This window comes from Ornithodoros turicata, chromosome 1 (genome assembly GCF_037126465.1).
Source record: "Ornithodoros turicata isolate Travis chromosome 1, ASM3712646v1, whole genome shotgun sequence".
Lineage (NCBI taxonomy): Eukaryota > Metazoa > Arthropoda > Arachnida > Ixodida > Argasidae > Ornithodoros > Ornithodoros turicata.
The window spans coordinates 211612166-211629616 of record NC_088201.1 but is presented as its reverse complement, the minus strand read 5'-3'; the positions used below and the strand labels follow the sequence as shown (position 1 = coordinate 211629616).

General features: G+C 49.9%; 3 protein-coding genes across 3 annotated transcripts in view; 2 read left to right on the top strand and 1 right to left on the bottom strand.

Annotated features, from left to right (window-relative positions):
• Positions 1-202: 202 nt before the first annotated feature.
• Positions 203-712, top strand: LOC135394294 (uncharacterized). Its single transcript, XM_064624983.1, has one exon. It carries the CDS (start codon positions 203-205, stop codon positions 710-712), a length of 510 nt encoding a protein of 169 aa, XP_064481053.1.
• Positions 713-1699: 987 nt separating this feature from the next.
• On the top strand, positions 1700-4001 carry LOC135394286 (uncharacterized). The gene is made up of 5 exons (XM_064624973.1): positions 1700-1898; positions 1957-2621; positions 2710-2836; positions 3054-3535; positions 3720-4001. Exons 1-5 carry the CDS (start codon positions 1700-1702, stop codon positions 3999-4001), a joined length of 1755 nt encoding a protein of 584 aa, XP_064481043.1.
• Positions 4002-7249: 3248 nt separating this feature from the next.
• LOC135379026 (atlastin-2-like) overlaps positions 7250-17451 on the bottom strand; it is a 41933-nt gene continuing 31731 nt past the window's right edge. The window contains exon 12 of the mRNA XM_064612275.1: positions 7250-7940. The gene's annotated coding sequence lies outside the window, so the exon portion shown is untranslated. The remainder of the gene's footprint in view (positions 7941-17451) is intronic.

The following is a 17451-nucleotide window of genomic DNA, read 5'->3' as shown; positions in this document are numbered from 1 at the left end:
AAAGCCACTCGTACCGCGCGTTTACCTCTTTTATCTTGTAGCGGCCGCAGCGCCATCGCGCCGACCTCCCAGCTCGCGGCCCGCGGAATTTAACACCCGGCCTCCGTGCCGGTATTCTTCAGTTCGTAGCCAGTCGGCTTCAAATAAACATCTTGGTTTCCGACTCGCTGTCTGCTACATTGGTGACCCAGACGTTCCGAGTATGGACCAGCCTACGTCTTCCCCCACGCATGCATCTACCGGGGCTCCACAAGCCGGAACCGTCCAACACTACGCCCTTCGTCTCCCTGCCTTCTGGCCTAAGAACCCATCAGTCTGGTACCTCCAGGTGGAGTGCCAGTTTACCCTGGCAGGCATCACCAGCCAGCTGACCCAGTTCCGCCACGTCGTCAGCGTTCTGCCTCACGACATCGCCTCCCAGATAATCGACGTGCTTTCCGCTCCGCAGCCGAGCAACCCGTGCGATACTGTCAAGAAGGCCATTCTTGACCCTACAACCGCGTCGGAGAGCCAAAGACTTCAGCAGCTGCTTACTGCAGAAGAGTTGGGAGACAGGCGCCCTAGCCAGCTGCTGCGTGACATGCAGAATCTTCCTGGCGAGCGAGCCTCTACGTTCGACCCTGCTCTCCTTAGGGAATTATTCCTACAACGGTTACCCTCCAGCGTGCAAATGATCCTCGCCACGGCTGCCACTCTACCACTCCAAGATTAGCAGCGCACGCAGACAAAATTATGGAGGTATCGTCACCTACTCCCGTAGTTTCCGCGATTCCTACCGTGACCCCGCCTCCTGCCCTCCCCGTCTGCACCGCCCCTCTTCCGCAGATGCCTGCTCCCAACACTGTTTTGCAATTGCTTGAAAGCTTTCAGCGTCTGTCCACCATGGTGGCGTCAGCACTCGCCCCTCGCAATCCCCGACTCCGACGTCGTGATCCATCTCGACGTCGTTCACCCAGCCTACGGCTCTCCCCTCAGCGTTCTCGCGAGGCACCTCTAGGAGACCGTACAGGTTATTGTCGCTACCACAAGCGGTATGGCGTTCAAGCGCAGCACTGTATCCTCTCGTGCAGCTGGCAGGGAAACCTTCCAGGAGGCCGATAACGGCTTGGTCCGCCTCCACTCCTGACAGCAGCCGACTCTACTTCGTAAAGAACAAGGCATCCGGGACCCGTTTTCTTGTATATACCGGCGCAGAAGTCAGTATCCTACCGCCGCGGCTGCCGATCGCCGCCGTACAACCATGTTCCATCTAACCGCTGTGAATAATACTGGCATCCCTGTCTATCGACAACAGTCCCTTACCATCGACCTCGGGCTTCGCCGATCGTTTCCCTGGCTGTCTTTAGTCGCCGCTGTGGACAGATTTATCTTAGGAGCCGGCTTCTTGCGGCATTTTCGTCTCCTGGTTGACGTAGGCAGCAAGCGCCTAGTCGACTCTTGCACCCAGCTGTCCGTCCAGGCATTCACGGTTACCGACGCCTCGCCCGCCACAGGCACAACCATCTCCGCCCTGCTCTCCCCATATGCAGCGATATTGAAGCAATTCCCTTCCCTTACACAGCCACCCGACTGGTAGCAACCTGTGGCCCACGACATCGTGCATTACATCAACGCGGGAGACCCTGTTTTCGCCGGCCCTCGTCGACTGACCCCAGAAAAGCTCAAGATCGCGCGTAGCGAATTCGATCACATGCTCGCGATGGGCGTCGCACGGCCTTCCTCCAGCGACTGGTCATCTGCAGTGTATATGGTGCCGAAGAAGACGGGAGACTGGCGCCCATGCGGCGACTACCGCGCCTTGAACCTCGTCACAGTCCCCGACCGGTACCCTCTGCCCCGTCTTCAGGATTTCCTCGCACAGGATTTCACCGTCAACCTGCACTGCGCCACCATCTTCAGCAAGATAGACTTCATGAAAGCATACCATCCGTCTCCCATTCGTCTTCGCCTACATAGACGACCTACTTGTTGCCAGCCCTTCACCTGAACTGCACGGGCAACACCTGCGCCTGCTTTTCCAGCGTCTCGCAGCCCACGGTATCGTGGTTAACGTGCAAAAGTGCGAATTTGGAGTTTCCGCCACCGAGTTCCTCGGACATCAGGTCACGGCCGAAGGTATAGCTCCACTCCCCATCAAAGTGGACGCAGTTACCAACTATCCCCAGACTCGATCTCTGCATCAACTGCGCCGTTTCCTCGGTCTTGTTAATTTTTATCGGCGCTTTATTCCTCACTGCGCCGAAACCCTTCGCGCTCTCGAAGAACTCCGCCGTGGGAATAGGTCTGCTTCGGCGTTGCTACCGTGGAACCCTGAAGCTCACGCCGCGTTCCTTCAGATCAAGGAAGACTTGTCACGGTCGACCATGCTCTACCACCCAAAGCACGACGCTCCCACGGCCCTCATGATCGATGCATCCGGAATAGCCGTCGGCGGTGTTCTCCAGCAGAGAATAGACGGCGCTTGGCGACCCGTTGCTTTTTTCTCCAAAGGCCTCAAGCCTCCGGAGAAGAAGTACAGTACCTTCGGCAGAGAACTGCTGGCCGCATATCTTGCCGTGCGTCACTTCCGCCACTTCCTGGAGGGCTGCAGATTCACGATCCTAACGGATCAAGCCCCTGACGTACGCGTTCACTTAGGCCAGCACACGCTACTCTCCTCCAGAGATACGTCACCTATCGTTTCTTGCCGAATTTTCCACCGACGTGCAGCATGTCAACGGCACCGAGGGCGGCCCTGCCGACGCTCTCAGCCGCGTGGAAGCTGTATCCGCCTCGCCACTGTCTCCCGAGGCCCTTGCCGCCGCCCAAGCCGCTGACCACGAGCTACAGCGCTTGCGTGAGCGGGGCAACTCATCTCTGAAGTTCACGGACATTCCGAATCCTGGATGTGACCTCCTACTTTGCTGTGACTCCTCGACAGCGCAGCCGAGGCCTTTTGTTCCCGAAGCGTACCGCCGACCGGTCTTTGCGGCATTGCACGACCTGGCGCACTCAGGAATACGCGCCACCAAACGCCTCGTTGCTGAGCGCTATGTTTGGCCATCCATGCACAGAGACATTACAACTTGGGTCCGCACATGCATACCATGCCAACGGTCCACCGCCATACCGTGGCAAGTTCGACCTCCCGGATGCACGTTTCGACGTCGCGCACGTTGACATTGTCGGATCCCACCCTGTCTCAGCCGGGTGTCGCTTCATCTTAACAGCCGTCGATAGGTACACCAGGTGGCCTGAGGCCACACCCATCCCTGACTCCACCACCGATACTGTCGCTTCAGCTTTCCTCGCTACATGGGTCGCACGTTTCGGCGTTCCTAGTCAAGTAACCACAGACAGCGGCCGCCAATTCGAGAGCAATCTCTTTTCATCCTTCACGCGGCTCATCGGCACGTCCCGCATACGTACGACGTCTTACCACCCTGCGTCCAACGGCCTTGTGGAGCGGCTGCACCGCATCCTTAAGGCTGCTCTAACGGCGTTCGAAGACAGAGCTCATTGGACAGACCATCTTCCACTCGCCCTCCCGGCATTCGTACCTCCCTCAAGTCCGACCTCGGGTGTAGCTCGGCGGAACTGCTCTACGGACGTGCTCTCCATCTCCCTGGAGCATTTTTGTTCCCCAGCAGTCCTGACGCGACACGTGTCACGGCTCCGGACTTCCTACAACGCCTGCGACACAGCTTTGACCTCATCCGCCCCGTACCGCATCGTCCCAGAAGCCTTACGCGTCCCAAGCCCTCGACGACGCTACCCACGTTTTCATCCTAACAGACGCCGTACGCAAGCCACTCACGCCCTCCTACACCGGTCCCCACCTCGTTCTGGGCCGCGCCCGCAAGAACATTCGCGTGAGCGTGGACGGCAAGCATGACACAGTATACTGCGTCATCCTTGCCGTGCACGCTGACGCTTATATGCCGTGCACGCTGATACTGACGCTTATAAGCGTCGACCGTGTGAAGTCAGCCTTCATAGAGAACCGGTCCGTTGCCGACTAGCCTGAAGTTTACTCCTACATGTCACCCAGCACCACCGCCCCGCAACCCCCCCCCCCCCCCCAGCGAAAACCAAAGACGGTCACCTGGTCAGTCAGCACCAAGCTGCCTCTAGCGGGGGAGGCAATGTAGCGGCCACAGCGACATCGCGCCGACCTCCCAACGCGCGGCCCGCGGAATTTAACACACGGCTTCCGTGCCGGTATTCTTCAGTTCGTAGCCAGACGGCTTCAAATAAGCATCTTGGTTTCCGGCTCGCTGTCTGCTACAATTTCTATCACTCGAACACGCCCCCTTCTTGAGCACATGACACAGCCCCACCAGGGCCATCTACCGAAGTCCTATCGAACGAAGATTTTTCCACATCCCCCACCTCAAAAACTAAGTCCATAGTCCAAAAGTCCAGAAGTCGCTTAACAGGTCGTCGTCCATATCGATTACGCAGTCGGAGGAGCGGGATACAGGCTCCGACTCCCACAGCAGATCCAGGCAATGCTGGCGTATGACGGAGAGCGCTGCTGCCACATCTGAGCTTGCTGTCCGTGCTGTCCAAAATTCGAACAGCGATGTTAGGTTGCTTGTCCTCGATGTTATCCCTGCCGGAAAGGCAACAGGAGCTAAGGCATCTCCTGTTATCTTGCTGGTTGCGGAGCCAGCTTCCGAATTATCAAGGTCACGGATTATAACCGTTCGTCATTGAGCGAGTGTTTACTGGCATCGGCTGCAACCGTTTCCCGTTGGCACATTACGGGGGTTTGGCCTTTGCTGCGAACAGTCCCAACGAAAGCGGTCAGGGCTGCCGCACGTCCACCATCCGGCGGCCACTCTGCGTTGCTGCCGTGGAACATGTAGCTGCTACTGCGGGATCCTAGGTTTCGCCAGCTAAATATCCGGGTTGACCATGGTTATGGGACACAACGGGTCTGCCAAGGCATATTCCTGCGGGGGTCGCTCTCTGTCAATAACGGAAGGAATCATGTGCTCGGCATGATGGCTCCGCATAATAATTTCGGTTGTGCTCATCCAGTCCCACTGCAGGTAGGCGCTCAACCGCGGCTGCTCCCGCTGACCACGCACAGCGCAGTTCTAAGGTCAATTCAGGCGGCGGCGGGGGCCGATACCCCAGTTCCGCTAAGAGGTCACCTTCAATTGTGCGAGACTCTTGCGCCAGCGCTTCAAGGCTATTGAAGCGATGGGCTCGAAGATAGCGCCTGTAGCGAGGATGACATTGACGGATAACCGGTGCCACACGCTGCTCCTCTGTAGCAATATGTTCAGCTGTGCTGTAGAGCTCTTGCAATGCCCGACCGAATTCTGCTAAGGTCTCATCTGGATTCTGAATACGCTTATGCAGCTCCTCCAGGATGCGATATTCGTAATCGGGGGGAAGGAATTCGCTCTTAAACCGCTTCTGGAAGTAAACCTCGACCGCAGGCGAAGCGAGCGAGCGGCGTCTCCAATCAAAGCAACATGCGAGATGCGTTGTATCAGGACTTCATCTGAGATTCCCGTACCAGTGTGATAGGCTGTAAGGTCATTCAAGAAGTCTGCGATCGACCTTTTATCGGAATACCATGAGAACGTAGGGACCGGCAAATTCAGTCGCAGGGGCGCCTGTGCATGCTGCGGCGAAACCGACCCGACATCAAGGCGCTGTGCCACCAACGAACATAACTCCGTCATGCGTGAGAAGAGTTCTGTCGTTATAGCGGAGTCCAACTGCGGCGCTACGGGTACCGTAGTTGACGTACATTGGGACGGAGGCACTGCATGTGCCCCTTTGTCCTCGCCTGGTCCCTTCGGCTCCGAAGGCGCCGAGGTGCGTCTCATGCCAGCGTCTCCTCCAAACGGGACCGCTGCTGTACAGAGCCTTTCCTTCCGCTCCGGAGGTCGTATTGGCCTGGCGGCGGCGAATACTGCATCGGCTCCGGGGCTCGGGAACCGAGTGGAGCTGTGAAGCACTCAAAAACAAGCAAACAAGGAAACACACTCGAAACAGACAAAAACGATAGCTCAAAAAGAAGAAGAAGAAAAGAAAAGAACGACACCCCGGAAAGAGAACACAAACAAACCGGCGGAGTCCTGAATGAAAGAAAAGAAAGAAAAACAACGTACAAACGAAAATGAACTACGGCTGCCTAGAAACCATAGGTCTGCTGCTCAGCAAAACCACATGGAAACTGACGGCTCCCATTAGTCCGATTGCAAACGCTCGTCATCGTGGCCATGGTGATAACATACTGTCGTGTCCATGCGCATTGTTTGGAGCTACCGTGTGCCCTCTCAACTGCGACTACCCTGTGAATCCCTATCGTAACTCCTGTGTCAATGAGCGTCCGACAAGGACGGCTGGTTACTTCCCCGTCTCCGTAAATTCCTGATGTTGAGGGTGCTTTCCAAACGATGCTTGTACCTGAGCGACGCCCGTGTGTTCAGCTAGTCGATTTTACCCGACCTTGAGCAATGCCATGCACGCCTGTTGATTGTCAGATTTGGCGTGCCCTCCACAGTCGCCAGCGTAGGCCACGCGCTGCAGCAAGTAGCTGCGTCAAGGACTCTGAGCGACAAATTTGTTGTGCTTCCCAGCCTGTCCGTGCAGATGCGGAGGCTCTGGCGGGTCATTGTTTTCCCGAGCCCTTATCATTGGAGACGAATGGCTAGGGTTTTCCGACAGGGTACAAGTTAAGCAACATAGCGACTGCGATTTGCATCAGCTCGGCCACTCTGCGCGTGTGTTCTTCTAGCAGTGATCTTCCCGGGTGACAAATTCCGGCATGATCGCTAGATTATTTCATGGAACAGGAGACAGTTGCCTCCACCGTCGTGGTAGCATAACACAAAACGCCGAATCCCACTTCTGACACGAAATATTGTAGAGCCCAGAGGTCGAGTGCTATATCGTGAGCACCTACTATATCGAAATGTGTCGCACCGTCGTTACCTATGCCTTCATTTTGCGACAATATTTATTGCAGCCCAGGTAGAGTTGAAGAGAACTCACTTTTGAAGTGGTTAAAAATCTACTGTATGGTGCGGGATTAGCAATTTAGTCATTTTGAGGAATTAAAGTATAGTTTCCGACTCACGGAGTGTGTGCAATAGTTAGGCAGACACCAAACGACAGGATGCTCATTGATCAAGGTGTTGAGAGATACCTGGCAGGCGAACATGAGAAGAACGATGAACAAGGCTAACATAAGGCAACCATCGCTCTTGGCACTGTTCGGTGCACAACACTTTACTTTATGTGCTCAATTATATGAACCATGTTTATTCCAATTATATATCCATAGCAGTAATACACTCAGAGGAGGAGGAGCAAGACGAAACAGCTGCCGGTTAGAGGGTCCTCCCAACAATAATATTAAATAACATCAACACACATCATTTCACAGTCGCAATCTATTCAATGAGAACTGAAGATACAACCATAAAAGTAGTCACATAAAGTATAGTACCGTATCAGATATCTAGCAGTTAATCTAGCAGTTATCTAACTTGAGCAGATTCATCTGAAGAAAGTAAGTACTGTTTAATTAGTTTTTAAACAAAGAAAAATTGTTCGAGAGTTCCTTCGTTGAAGGCAACGCATTTCACGGACGTGTGCCAATTCCAAAATTTATGGCACTATTTGTTGATACTACTGTCGATGGACGTAAGAAATAATAGGGGACACTAGGAACAAGGTGATGATGTTCGTGTAAAAGCTTGCCGTATGGCGACTATGCCAGAATTTGATGTGCCCAGTTCAGTATTGAGCCTATTTGGGGGAGCTTGCAGCGACAAGACAGGATCATTCTTGCCATCCAAACTGCCCAAAGTGGTCCAATCTTTGACGAATGTCCAAGTGCTCCCTGGTACTCAATAATCTGATGGTCCACATAGAGTATGGCGTCGTAACCCCTAATGTCAATCGACGCCTCAGGTTTTCCCAGCGAGGTTCTGGAACATGATAAAAGAGCATGAAAATCGAGAGAAATCATGTGGAGCGAAGATTAGTGGCAATGTGACAGTGGCTGTCACAAAGTTTTCAGAAGCAAAAAAACAAAAAAAAAGCATTGCTTAGTATCTACTCACTAACTACTTATTACTGCTCACTAACTACTTATTGCTGTTGTTCATGTTGTAGGACCTATGAAAGACTAGAGTGTCATCATATATTGCAACAGTTTCAGTACGATGGCAACGACAAAGGGAACTCGAATGCTCACGGGAGCTACTGACGACGGTGACAATAGTGATGTTTTTTAAATGATGGTGATGCCGATGGCAGCTACATTCACTCCCGGTCTTGGAGACGTGGTGGAAAGATGAGTTCAGGCCCGTTGCGTGTCGCTGGTGAATGCGCACAATATGACCAGACGGTGTGACCACGTGACATGCTGATTTATGGGACCTATCTGCTTGGGTGGATGACAGATCTTGCTAGCTAAGTCTGTCGATGAAAACGTTCTCGCGACTGCTCTGAAGAGCCGTGATGAAATACTTGAGATTCCGTTGTAGGACCTGGTACAAACTGTCATAAAGCGTCTAAAGCGGCGTGCGTGCGACGCCGTGGCAGATGAAAACGGGGATGGAAACTGAATATTAGGAGCCCAATCTTCATCTTGTCATTAACCCCATCACACGGGTAAAATGGTATGCAGAGGCGAATGTCTAGGCGTGCAGGAGGCGGATGTAGGAAAAATGCTGCCGGATGTGCCAGTGTACGGGGTGTGCTTCCATTACTCAGCAGGGGCGTTCGCAATGAAGAACTGCCCCAGAAGCCGAAGTGACCTGTATAATGACTGCTGTGCTTCAATGACTGGCTTGTGCGAAGTTTGGTGTTTCTGACTATACGCCCGAAGGGTGGCGTTGAGCTGTCGGTGAACAGGTTCCGGGATACTATTTGCCGGTAGGTGATGAGCGGCTGCTGTTTGTACATTCGTGACGGCAATCGGGGAGCAGCACTTTGCAAAGAACCGTGATGGAAACTGAAGTCATCGGTGTACGTAGTAAGTAAAGACGCAGCACCGAAGCGAGCGATCCAATGGTGGAGAAATTCCCATGCGACTGTCGCCGCGGTGCGACGTATATTGGAATGATTTCATGCCACCTCGTGAAGCGGTGGTGCATCGCTATTGAGGGTATTTATTTTTATCATGCACATATTTTTAAATAAAAACTGTTAGAGCAGCACAGATGTCGTTGTTGCAATTGAGTTATACGACCAGGCGGACATTATCTTCAAGAGAGTATGCAACTAGATGACTAACTACCTAAAATTCATTATTTCCTGAAGCAAGGGATTTCGTTCAAAAGCAAGCTAGCAGAATCAGATACTATACGCCGTTGAAAACCATACCACAACTAACAAATCCTGAAACACGCGTGCAAGTGCGTTAAAATATCTATCCCCGAATTTTGATATACAAATGGCTCGAGGGTGGGCAAACTGAGCTGTGATGGTTGTGTGCGTCATGGGCAGTGAAGTCCTCGGTATGTGGTGTGGGATAGCGGTCCGGCGCGGTTATATTGTTCAGGTTGGCAGTCACCGCACGGACACAATCCAATTCACTTGTTAAGGGTTGAATTATGCGAGTTCGACCCTATGCTCAAATTATCTGTTCCCCATGGCCAACGAATCAGGAGGAAGGCACCGTGGGCGCGCATGGACAGGAGGACCGGTGATAACGATATTGTGCGGGGTGGTGTGCCGCACCGGGCGTCTGGTGCCGGTGTACGTGAGTTCCGGATACTGATGTACTACGGGGGTCAAATGGGAAGAGGCGAGTGGCTTAAACAAATGAGACATGAACACGAATCGGAATAAACTGCCATCTCCAACCTGTCGCTTCAAGCAGCCCCAGGAAACTTGGAACACTCAAAGGATATAATTTCCAGATTGAACCCTCGTTCATGCACGTTTCGTCTCGTGAATTTATCGAATAAATGCGCTTGATTTTTCTCGAAGTAGCGCTTGAAAATATAATGCAACTCCGCGGCGTGGTTTGTAAGAGAAACACAGTGGGTCTAGCTTGCTGAAGCAAACATCTCTCCTGAACCGTTTGGCGAACGGGTAAACGTTTCTGATTTATTTCGGTTCAGTTCCGGTTCAGCAGAAATAACGGTGTCTATTGCTTTTAGATTCGGGCTCGCCACCGGTTCCGAACCCTGGGTGAAATGGGTAGGTGTTCAGAGCGACTGGCAGTGACCGCATTGACGTGAGGGTTGGGATCGATGAGGTCGAGGATGCCGACGGCGAGATGTGCCCTATCGTTCAAAGAAACGTCGCCGGCCGCTGCTAACACGACATGAACTTGAGAGGGCAAATACTGCACGAAGAGCTGTTTGAGTAAAGAGCTATGAGCACTGTTGTTGCCGAGCAGCCTCCGTAATCGGCGCGGGAGTTGGCATGATTTGCTGTCGTCGAAAGCTGCGGTGGTGCACAGCTGCTGGAGGTGGCGCTGCTCTGATGCCGCAGTCCACTTGATCAATCAGCTGATCCTCGACGGTTTCGTAAGGGCGCTCGGCAGGCGGTATCAAAATTATATCTCTGGCTTCTACGCTATCTCAGATGGAAGTACCGCGAGGATATGTCGGCACTTCGTTGCGTGGCTAGAGGTGTTTCAATCAGCATATTGGGCTTCCACTTGGGCGAATCATAGCTGAGTGTCGGAGGCCCAAAAAGGTGGCAAGCGCAAAGCAGCGCTGACATATGCGCTATATAGCCTGCTGCACCTGCTATAATACAGATGCAAACAATAGAGGATTCAGACGCAGTGTGCATTGAGTCGACCAACACTTCATGTGCCTTTACTAAAGTGGAGCTGCTGTGAGCGCAAAAGTGTATATTCAGCCTCATCGCCATTGTCATAAGTGTACAGTGACGCCGCTACGTTATATACGCATAGATCTCGGGAAAACGGTGATAAACATTATCCGGCTTCTACCAAGCGACTTCTTCCATCGAAGAAATTAAACTACCAATCGAAAGATTCTAAGGACAACACCAGTCGCCAGGACGAAGGCAAGAAATACAGCTACACTGCTTCAATCAGACAAGATGTACCCTGTAGGTACCCTGTGAGACCTGAAATGGCAATCCTTGCAAAATACACAGTGGCCGACGCACTAGCTTAATGGGCTACAAGCATCTCTGTATTAAGACAACAGGAAGCAGCGCTTTGGGGCATTAATACAAACAATACGGCAAAGGGGCAATAGCCGCCACCGCCGTCGATAGCGAGTGTCTGCCGTTAGGAGAAGCCACCGTGGGAGTGAAACTAGCAAACACAACATCTTCTCTCTAAGTTGCTATCGTCACTGACATAATATATTCCTTCATGCTTGATAGCGGCTGGCGCACATCTGTCAACCTTAGGATCACTGTTTGGCCAAATGGACACGTCTCCACTCAATCATCTCCAGACTTCGACCGGAAGAAAATCGTTAATAGTATGTTCCTGAACAAAAGACATCATCCTGGCATCTTCTCAGCCATCTGCTCACAAGAAGCCCATAGCACCTCCGATCATCTACAACACCACAGTATTCGCGGATAGAGAACTTCTACAAACACCAAGACTTGTTACATCGATCGCGCTCACAGCAACGTGCAGGTGAGCAATAACAAAGCCTCGACATCAGGCTTGACATCAGTGCATCTTCCAAATGGACGGCACGCCAAGAGACGTAACCTCCCGGGAACTGTATTTTCTCCAACTCTCCACATTCTCCGCATGAGGGTACACTCTTAAAAATGAACTTCACCGCATAGCACGCTCCTAGCCAACCGTCATCTCGAATGATATCGTTATTTGCTCTGATTTGCTGAAAACGGGAGGCGTACGCCTTTTTTGTGACACTTATGCTGTTCATAAGTGTCACAAAAAAAGGCGTACGCCTCCCATTTTCAACAAATCAGAGCAGATAACGATATCATTCGAAATGGTGGTTGGCTAGGAGCGTGCTATGCGGTGAAGTTCATTTCTAACAGTGTACGGCGGGTCTGGAACACAGGGTGGCATCCAATGTATTGTTCCGTAGACGAAAGCGTGCTGGGCGAATGCAATGCATCCTGGACAGGTCCTGGTCGCATGTCACAGGAAACGTCAAGGGACAGAAGCGAAGATAATCCAAAAGCCGGGCGTCATAACTGTAGAATGAAAATTGTCTCCGGCTTCACGCAACGGGAAGTAACAATTTATTTAGACGTTTCGTCTCCTTTGCGGGAGACATCAGTGCAAGGCTAGGGATGACGGCCACCGAAACAAGTCTTGCTATTTAAGGGTTTACCAAGGCCAGAGTACAGTCCAGGAAGTGGGCCACGGTTGGAGCTGTTGGCTCCCTTTGTATGTGCCAATCATATCAGTGACTTTCTTCTTCCATCATTAATTTCTTAGGCACTTGAGGCTTTGTATGTATTTATCCTTTCTATTGTGTTCTAGCCTCAGAACATAAATTCCCATCATGATCTAAGCGTGTTCCACTCCTCCGAAAGAAACTCAAAGTCAAACCCAGAACCATGGTCCAACTGAACTATTCACGCACGCTTCACCTGTGTACAGCTATTTTGTATCCGACGTAACCAGTTACTTTGAAGTAAAGGGTCATTTTTTCCAGTAACTCCGTAATTGCGAGTTACATTTCAGACTGAAGAACTTCTCTGTTAACTTCGTTACATTTTTCACACGGTAACTTAACTCGTAACGAGTTCTTTTTGACGGGTAACTTCTTGATCTATATGCATCTAGATGCCGCTACCTATTGTTACGTCATTTCAAGAATTGTATAGCACCCGATCAGATGCCAACGCGGAGGTACACATAAACGTTCTCCTCTACGCTCTTCAAAATGAACTTTACCACATACCAGGATCCTAGTCAACCATAATCCTGAGTGACAACGTTCTCGTCCCTGATTCGTTGAAAACGGGAGACGGAGCATATTTTGCAGTCATAACGCTCTACCATAGCCACATAGGAGGCTATGGCCGTAAATAATGGGCCCCTCCTCCCATTATCAACAAATCAGGAGCGAGAACCTTGTAATTGGGGATGATGGTTGGCTAGCAGCGTGCTATGTGTGGCGAAGATACATACCTATCAGATTCATCTACACAAAAGGTGTCACAGCCAACAAGATAAAATCGCCGTTTGGAGCCGACATACTCGTCGAGCTACCTTGTTAGAGTCCATAGGCCCTTTAATGCGTCTGAACCACGGTGGTAGATAGTAAGGTGATCCGACGCCGCGTCTCCTCCACGCGGTCGGGTGGTTCAAGGTCGGTCCGCGCTTCTCTTCCATGCCGACAGAGCGCGACACTCCTATTGGGGCCCTCTTATCATTGCTTCCGCGTTTACCGTGCATTGGCTCCAAATTGAAGAGCGCGCTATTTTGATTCTGAGTCTTGCCTCCGCTTACAAACTCATGTATTTGATGACAAAAAAAGCTCTGATGACAACGGATCCGACATGGGGAAGAAGTGCTTCGTGCCGCGATGTAACTCCGGGTATAAAACGTGTACAGAGAAGGTGTCCCTGTTTTCCGCTCCTGAAGAAGAGGACCGCCTGCAGGTTTGGAGACATGCTACTCCACGCAAAGATCGCCTTCTTCAGACTACAGACTACGTCTGCGAGAAACATTTCAAAGAAAGGTTCGTCTCGAAAACCTGGGACGCGCTTCACGATGGTCAGGTTGGTCGATGCGCTTCACGGTGGTCATGCGTGTGAGAAAGGAGTATATGACCAGACAATTGACTGCATCCTAGACAATTACAATTTGTCATTCCCATGCAGTGACCATACCTGCCAACTTGGGAACATCCAAATTAGGGAGATTTCAAAAGCGCGGGGGGGGGGGGAAGAGAAAGCCGATGTTGGGTGGCTTTTATTTGCATTCGTAACACGAGCACACTTCACCCCAGTGCACTCGTCGGGCACAAGTTTTGCAGCAACATACTTTGCCCTCTCCAAGAAACTATCTGGGTGTCAAGCTGTGACAAGGCTATGACACTTTCTCAAAAGAACGTGAGGTCACAAAACTACGTCTCTGTTCTCTTTGCGAGGTACGCAAGGTCGAAACAGCTATAGTGCAAAGGCACCTTTGTCGCCCGAAAACATGGAGGAAATGCACGGAAACTAGAAGTGCTAGAACTAGAACTATGACCAGAACACCTGAACTCCGTAACACAGAGGCTCTGGGAAGCGGCAGCGATTCCGACGGCAATTGGGCTGGTATTGGATTGACGTTTTCATCTGTGTGCCCAGAGAAAAAGCAGGCGTTTGAGATATAGAGAGGGAAACTGCATTTTCCGGGAGATTTGCTTCTCGGCCGTACAATCGTACAAACCGGTCCGAATCCGGGAGTCTCCCGGATGAATCGGGAGAGTTGGCAGGTATGCTGATATAATGGCGCATATGCTCCATTACTACGTTGCAGAGCGAATGCGCCAGTACTGTACCCAGCTCAAAAGAAACGAAAAGAACATGACGCGAAGTCTGCGCAAGCTTTCAAAACTAGTCTAGTGGTCTAGCGGAGTGCCGCCTGGTTTTCCACCAGCAGGACACGACTTCTCCTAGCACATACTTTTTCGGCGTCGTAGTCTTGCTTTGTTGATATCGCACTGATTTGAATTTGAGGGCCCGTGTGTGTGCCTGACGCTTTTTAAGTCGTCTCATTTTTCTTTCTTGACATTTTTAAATGTTTAATAAATGTGTCGCCTAGCCGTGTCGACTCCGTTCCTCTTTCCTTTTTACCTTGCGGTAGCCCTTCGGCAAATCTCCTAATACTGTAGCCGGCAACCTATTCAAACTTTCAGCACTTCTTAAGTTGTTTCCTCGTTCTCGCCTCTTCCTATATATTAGTACCACATTTTCAAAACAACGCAAACAATTGAATTTCTTCTTAATGCAAAGAAACTCTAATTTGTCGTTGCCCCCTATTCTCTCCGTTTCCTTGGCTTGCTGCCGTTTCGGGTTCCGGTAGCACATTCGACTGTATGCCTTCCACTTCGCGCCAGTGGTTCACTTTATGCTGTGGTGACAATGTTCAATCAGGTGACTTACGACATTCACCAGAGCATTCGTATGAAGGCTTACAGAAGCGCGCTACACAGGCATGATGCTTTAGCAGCCCTTGCTTTCCATGCGAGCGGAGCCGCACGTCGGGCCCAATCACGGTGGCGCCAGCTCACGGCGGATGTTCGAACCGCGGACAGAATTTTGCTCTCTCCCTACGCGCCGTCACTCCACCTGAAAGACTTCTACCACCGTGGTCTGAACTATCCCACAATGGAGGATAAGTGAAATCCAATTGGGGCATATATTTATTACAAGAGAAAAAGAAAGCGGAAAGGTCAGCCAAACGGTTTGTCGACTTGCTATTCCGCAAAAATATAAGCAGAAATTAAAGTAACCAAAACTAACCAAAATTGGACCAACTGGGCCTTTTCTTAGGAATCTCAGATTTCCGGTAAAACTTTGAATACTTTGCTGGTTTAACACACCACCCCCAACCAGTATCACGACAGATATACTTCAAATGGAAGAGAACTGAAGGGCTTTTAATGTTATGCTAATTTTATCAATGTGAGGATCACGTACACCAATAGGAATGACGCTTTGGGTTTGGAATACAATTGTACGTTAATCCGTTTTCGCGATTTTCGTTTCTCCAATACGAATGCACCCCTGTGAATAATTTTATAAAAGGGTTCATTACCACTACACAAACAAATGAATTAGATATTTTCGCGAAAAACAAGTGTATTGTGTACTCCAACGCGCAAAAACGGGAAACAGCAACCGCTCACTTCATACTCAGGCTATCTTAATTTGTTTCTTACAAGAAACTGCTCAGCGAAAACGATTCGATTAACCAATGTACAAAATACGTAGGGTGATTGGACCATCCTGCTTGATTTCACATGGAATCGACAATCTGAATGAAAGAACGATTAAGATGCAGACTTGTAAAGTAATTAATTACAAGTAATTGAATTACTGTAATTAATTACTTTCTTAGTAATGAATTACTTCCGGAATTACACTAGGTTTTATGTAATTGTAAATATAATTGAATTACTTTTACAAGTAACGCGCGTAACGCACTTTGAATTACTTTCGGAATTACTTTAAAGTTTAAAGTTTGAGTCAGTTCCCCACCGTTTTAGTTTATTTTATATTTTTTACAGTGATTACCCAAAGACTCGATTCAGATCGGTACATTTTTCGGTACAGATTTTTACATTTGAATGTGGAAGGAGAAAAACTCTTGCGCCATGGGAAAAGGAGCACGAATTGTGGGTATCAACCTGCACTTCAGAGTCGTTAGAGTGCTTGAAAGATCATCCTTGTGTGCTCGAGGTGTTCATGAAGTACAATGTTGGGCTGCCCAGCAGTGCCCCAGCGGAGCGTCTGTTTTCGGTTGGTGGTCTTGTTATGACACGGAGACGTGGCAGCCTTACAGACAAGAACTTTGAGAATACCTTACTCTTGAAAGCAAATGGACGTTACAAGCTGCACTCATGATCTGCACTCTGTTCACATACCTGAAGAAAGAACGCCTTTTGACTGTGATGTTCGGTGTTTCTTTAACACGGCAAGTGACTTGTCCTTATGTAAGACTTCTCTAACTTGTTTTTCTACTGCAAACGCAACTACCACCATCTTTCAGAACATGTGCAATAAACGTGTACATCAAATCTTGCAGTTTGCACGTCGTTTGTCCGTTGCAGTCAACTTTGTGAATGTTGTTGAGTGTAATGCAATTACTTTTCTCAGCAATTGTAATCGTATTTGAATTACGATAGAAAATGAGTAATTGTAACTGTATTTTAATTTGTTTTCTAAACATGTAATTGTAATTCCATTTGCAACAATGCTAACCGTACTCTGGGGTATATAAGGAGACATTTCTACTTGGCCCCGGTGGACCTAAAGTTAACACTATATAAGACGCTTGTGCGACCGAAACTCGAATACGCGTCAGCCGTCTGGGACCCAGTCTAATCATCATTAATTAATAAACTGGAAGCAGTGCAGAACCGCGCGACACGTTTCATCTTCTCGAACTACAACCGCACAGCGTTTCAGCCACACAGTGTTTCAGCTATGAAAGTCTCATTTTCCTTACAGCCATTATCTTTACGCCGTAAAATTAGCCGTCTTTCTCTCTTCCATAGCATATGCTTCCACAATCCCACTTTATTGGATGACCTCCTCGCCGCTCCGCATTACTTTTCATCCCACATTGACCATCAGCACAAAGTAGGGATACCTGACTGCAGGACTACCGCTTTTACAAACTCGTTTGTACCGAGAACAAGCATTGACTGGAATCACCTTCCATCTTCACTATTTTGTACCAACTCGGAAACATTCCAAGAATCATTACGGATAATTTGTAAAACCACTCCCCTCTGTTGTATTTTGCCCTGAGGGTATTAATAAATAAATAAATAAATAATCGTA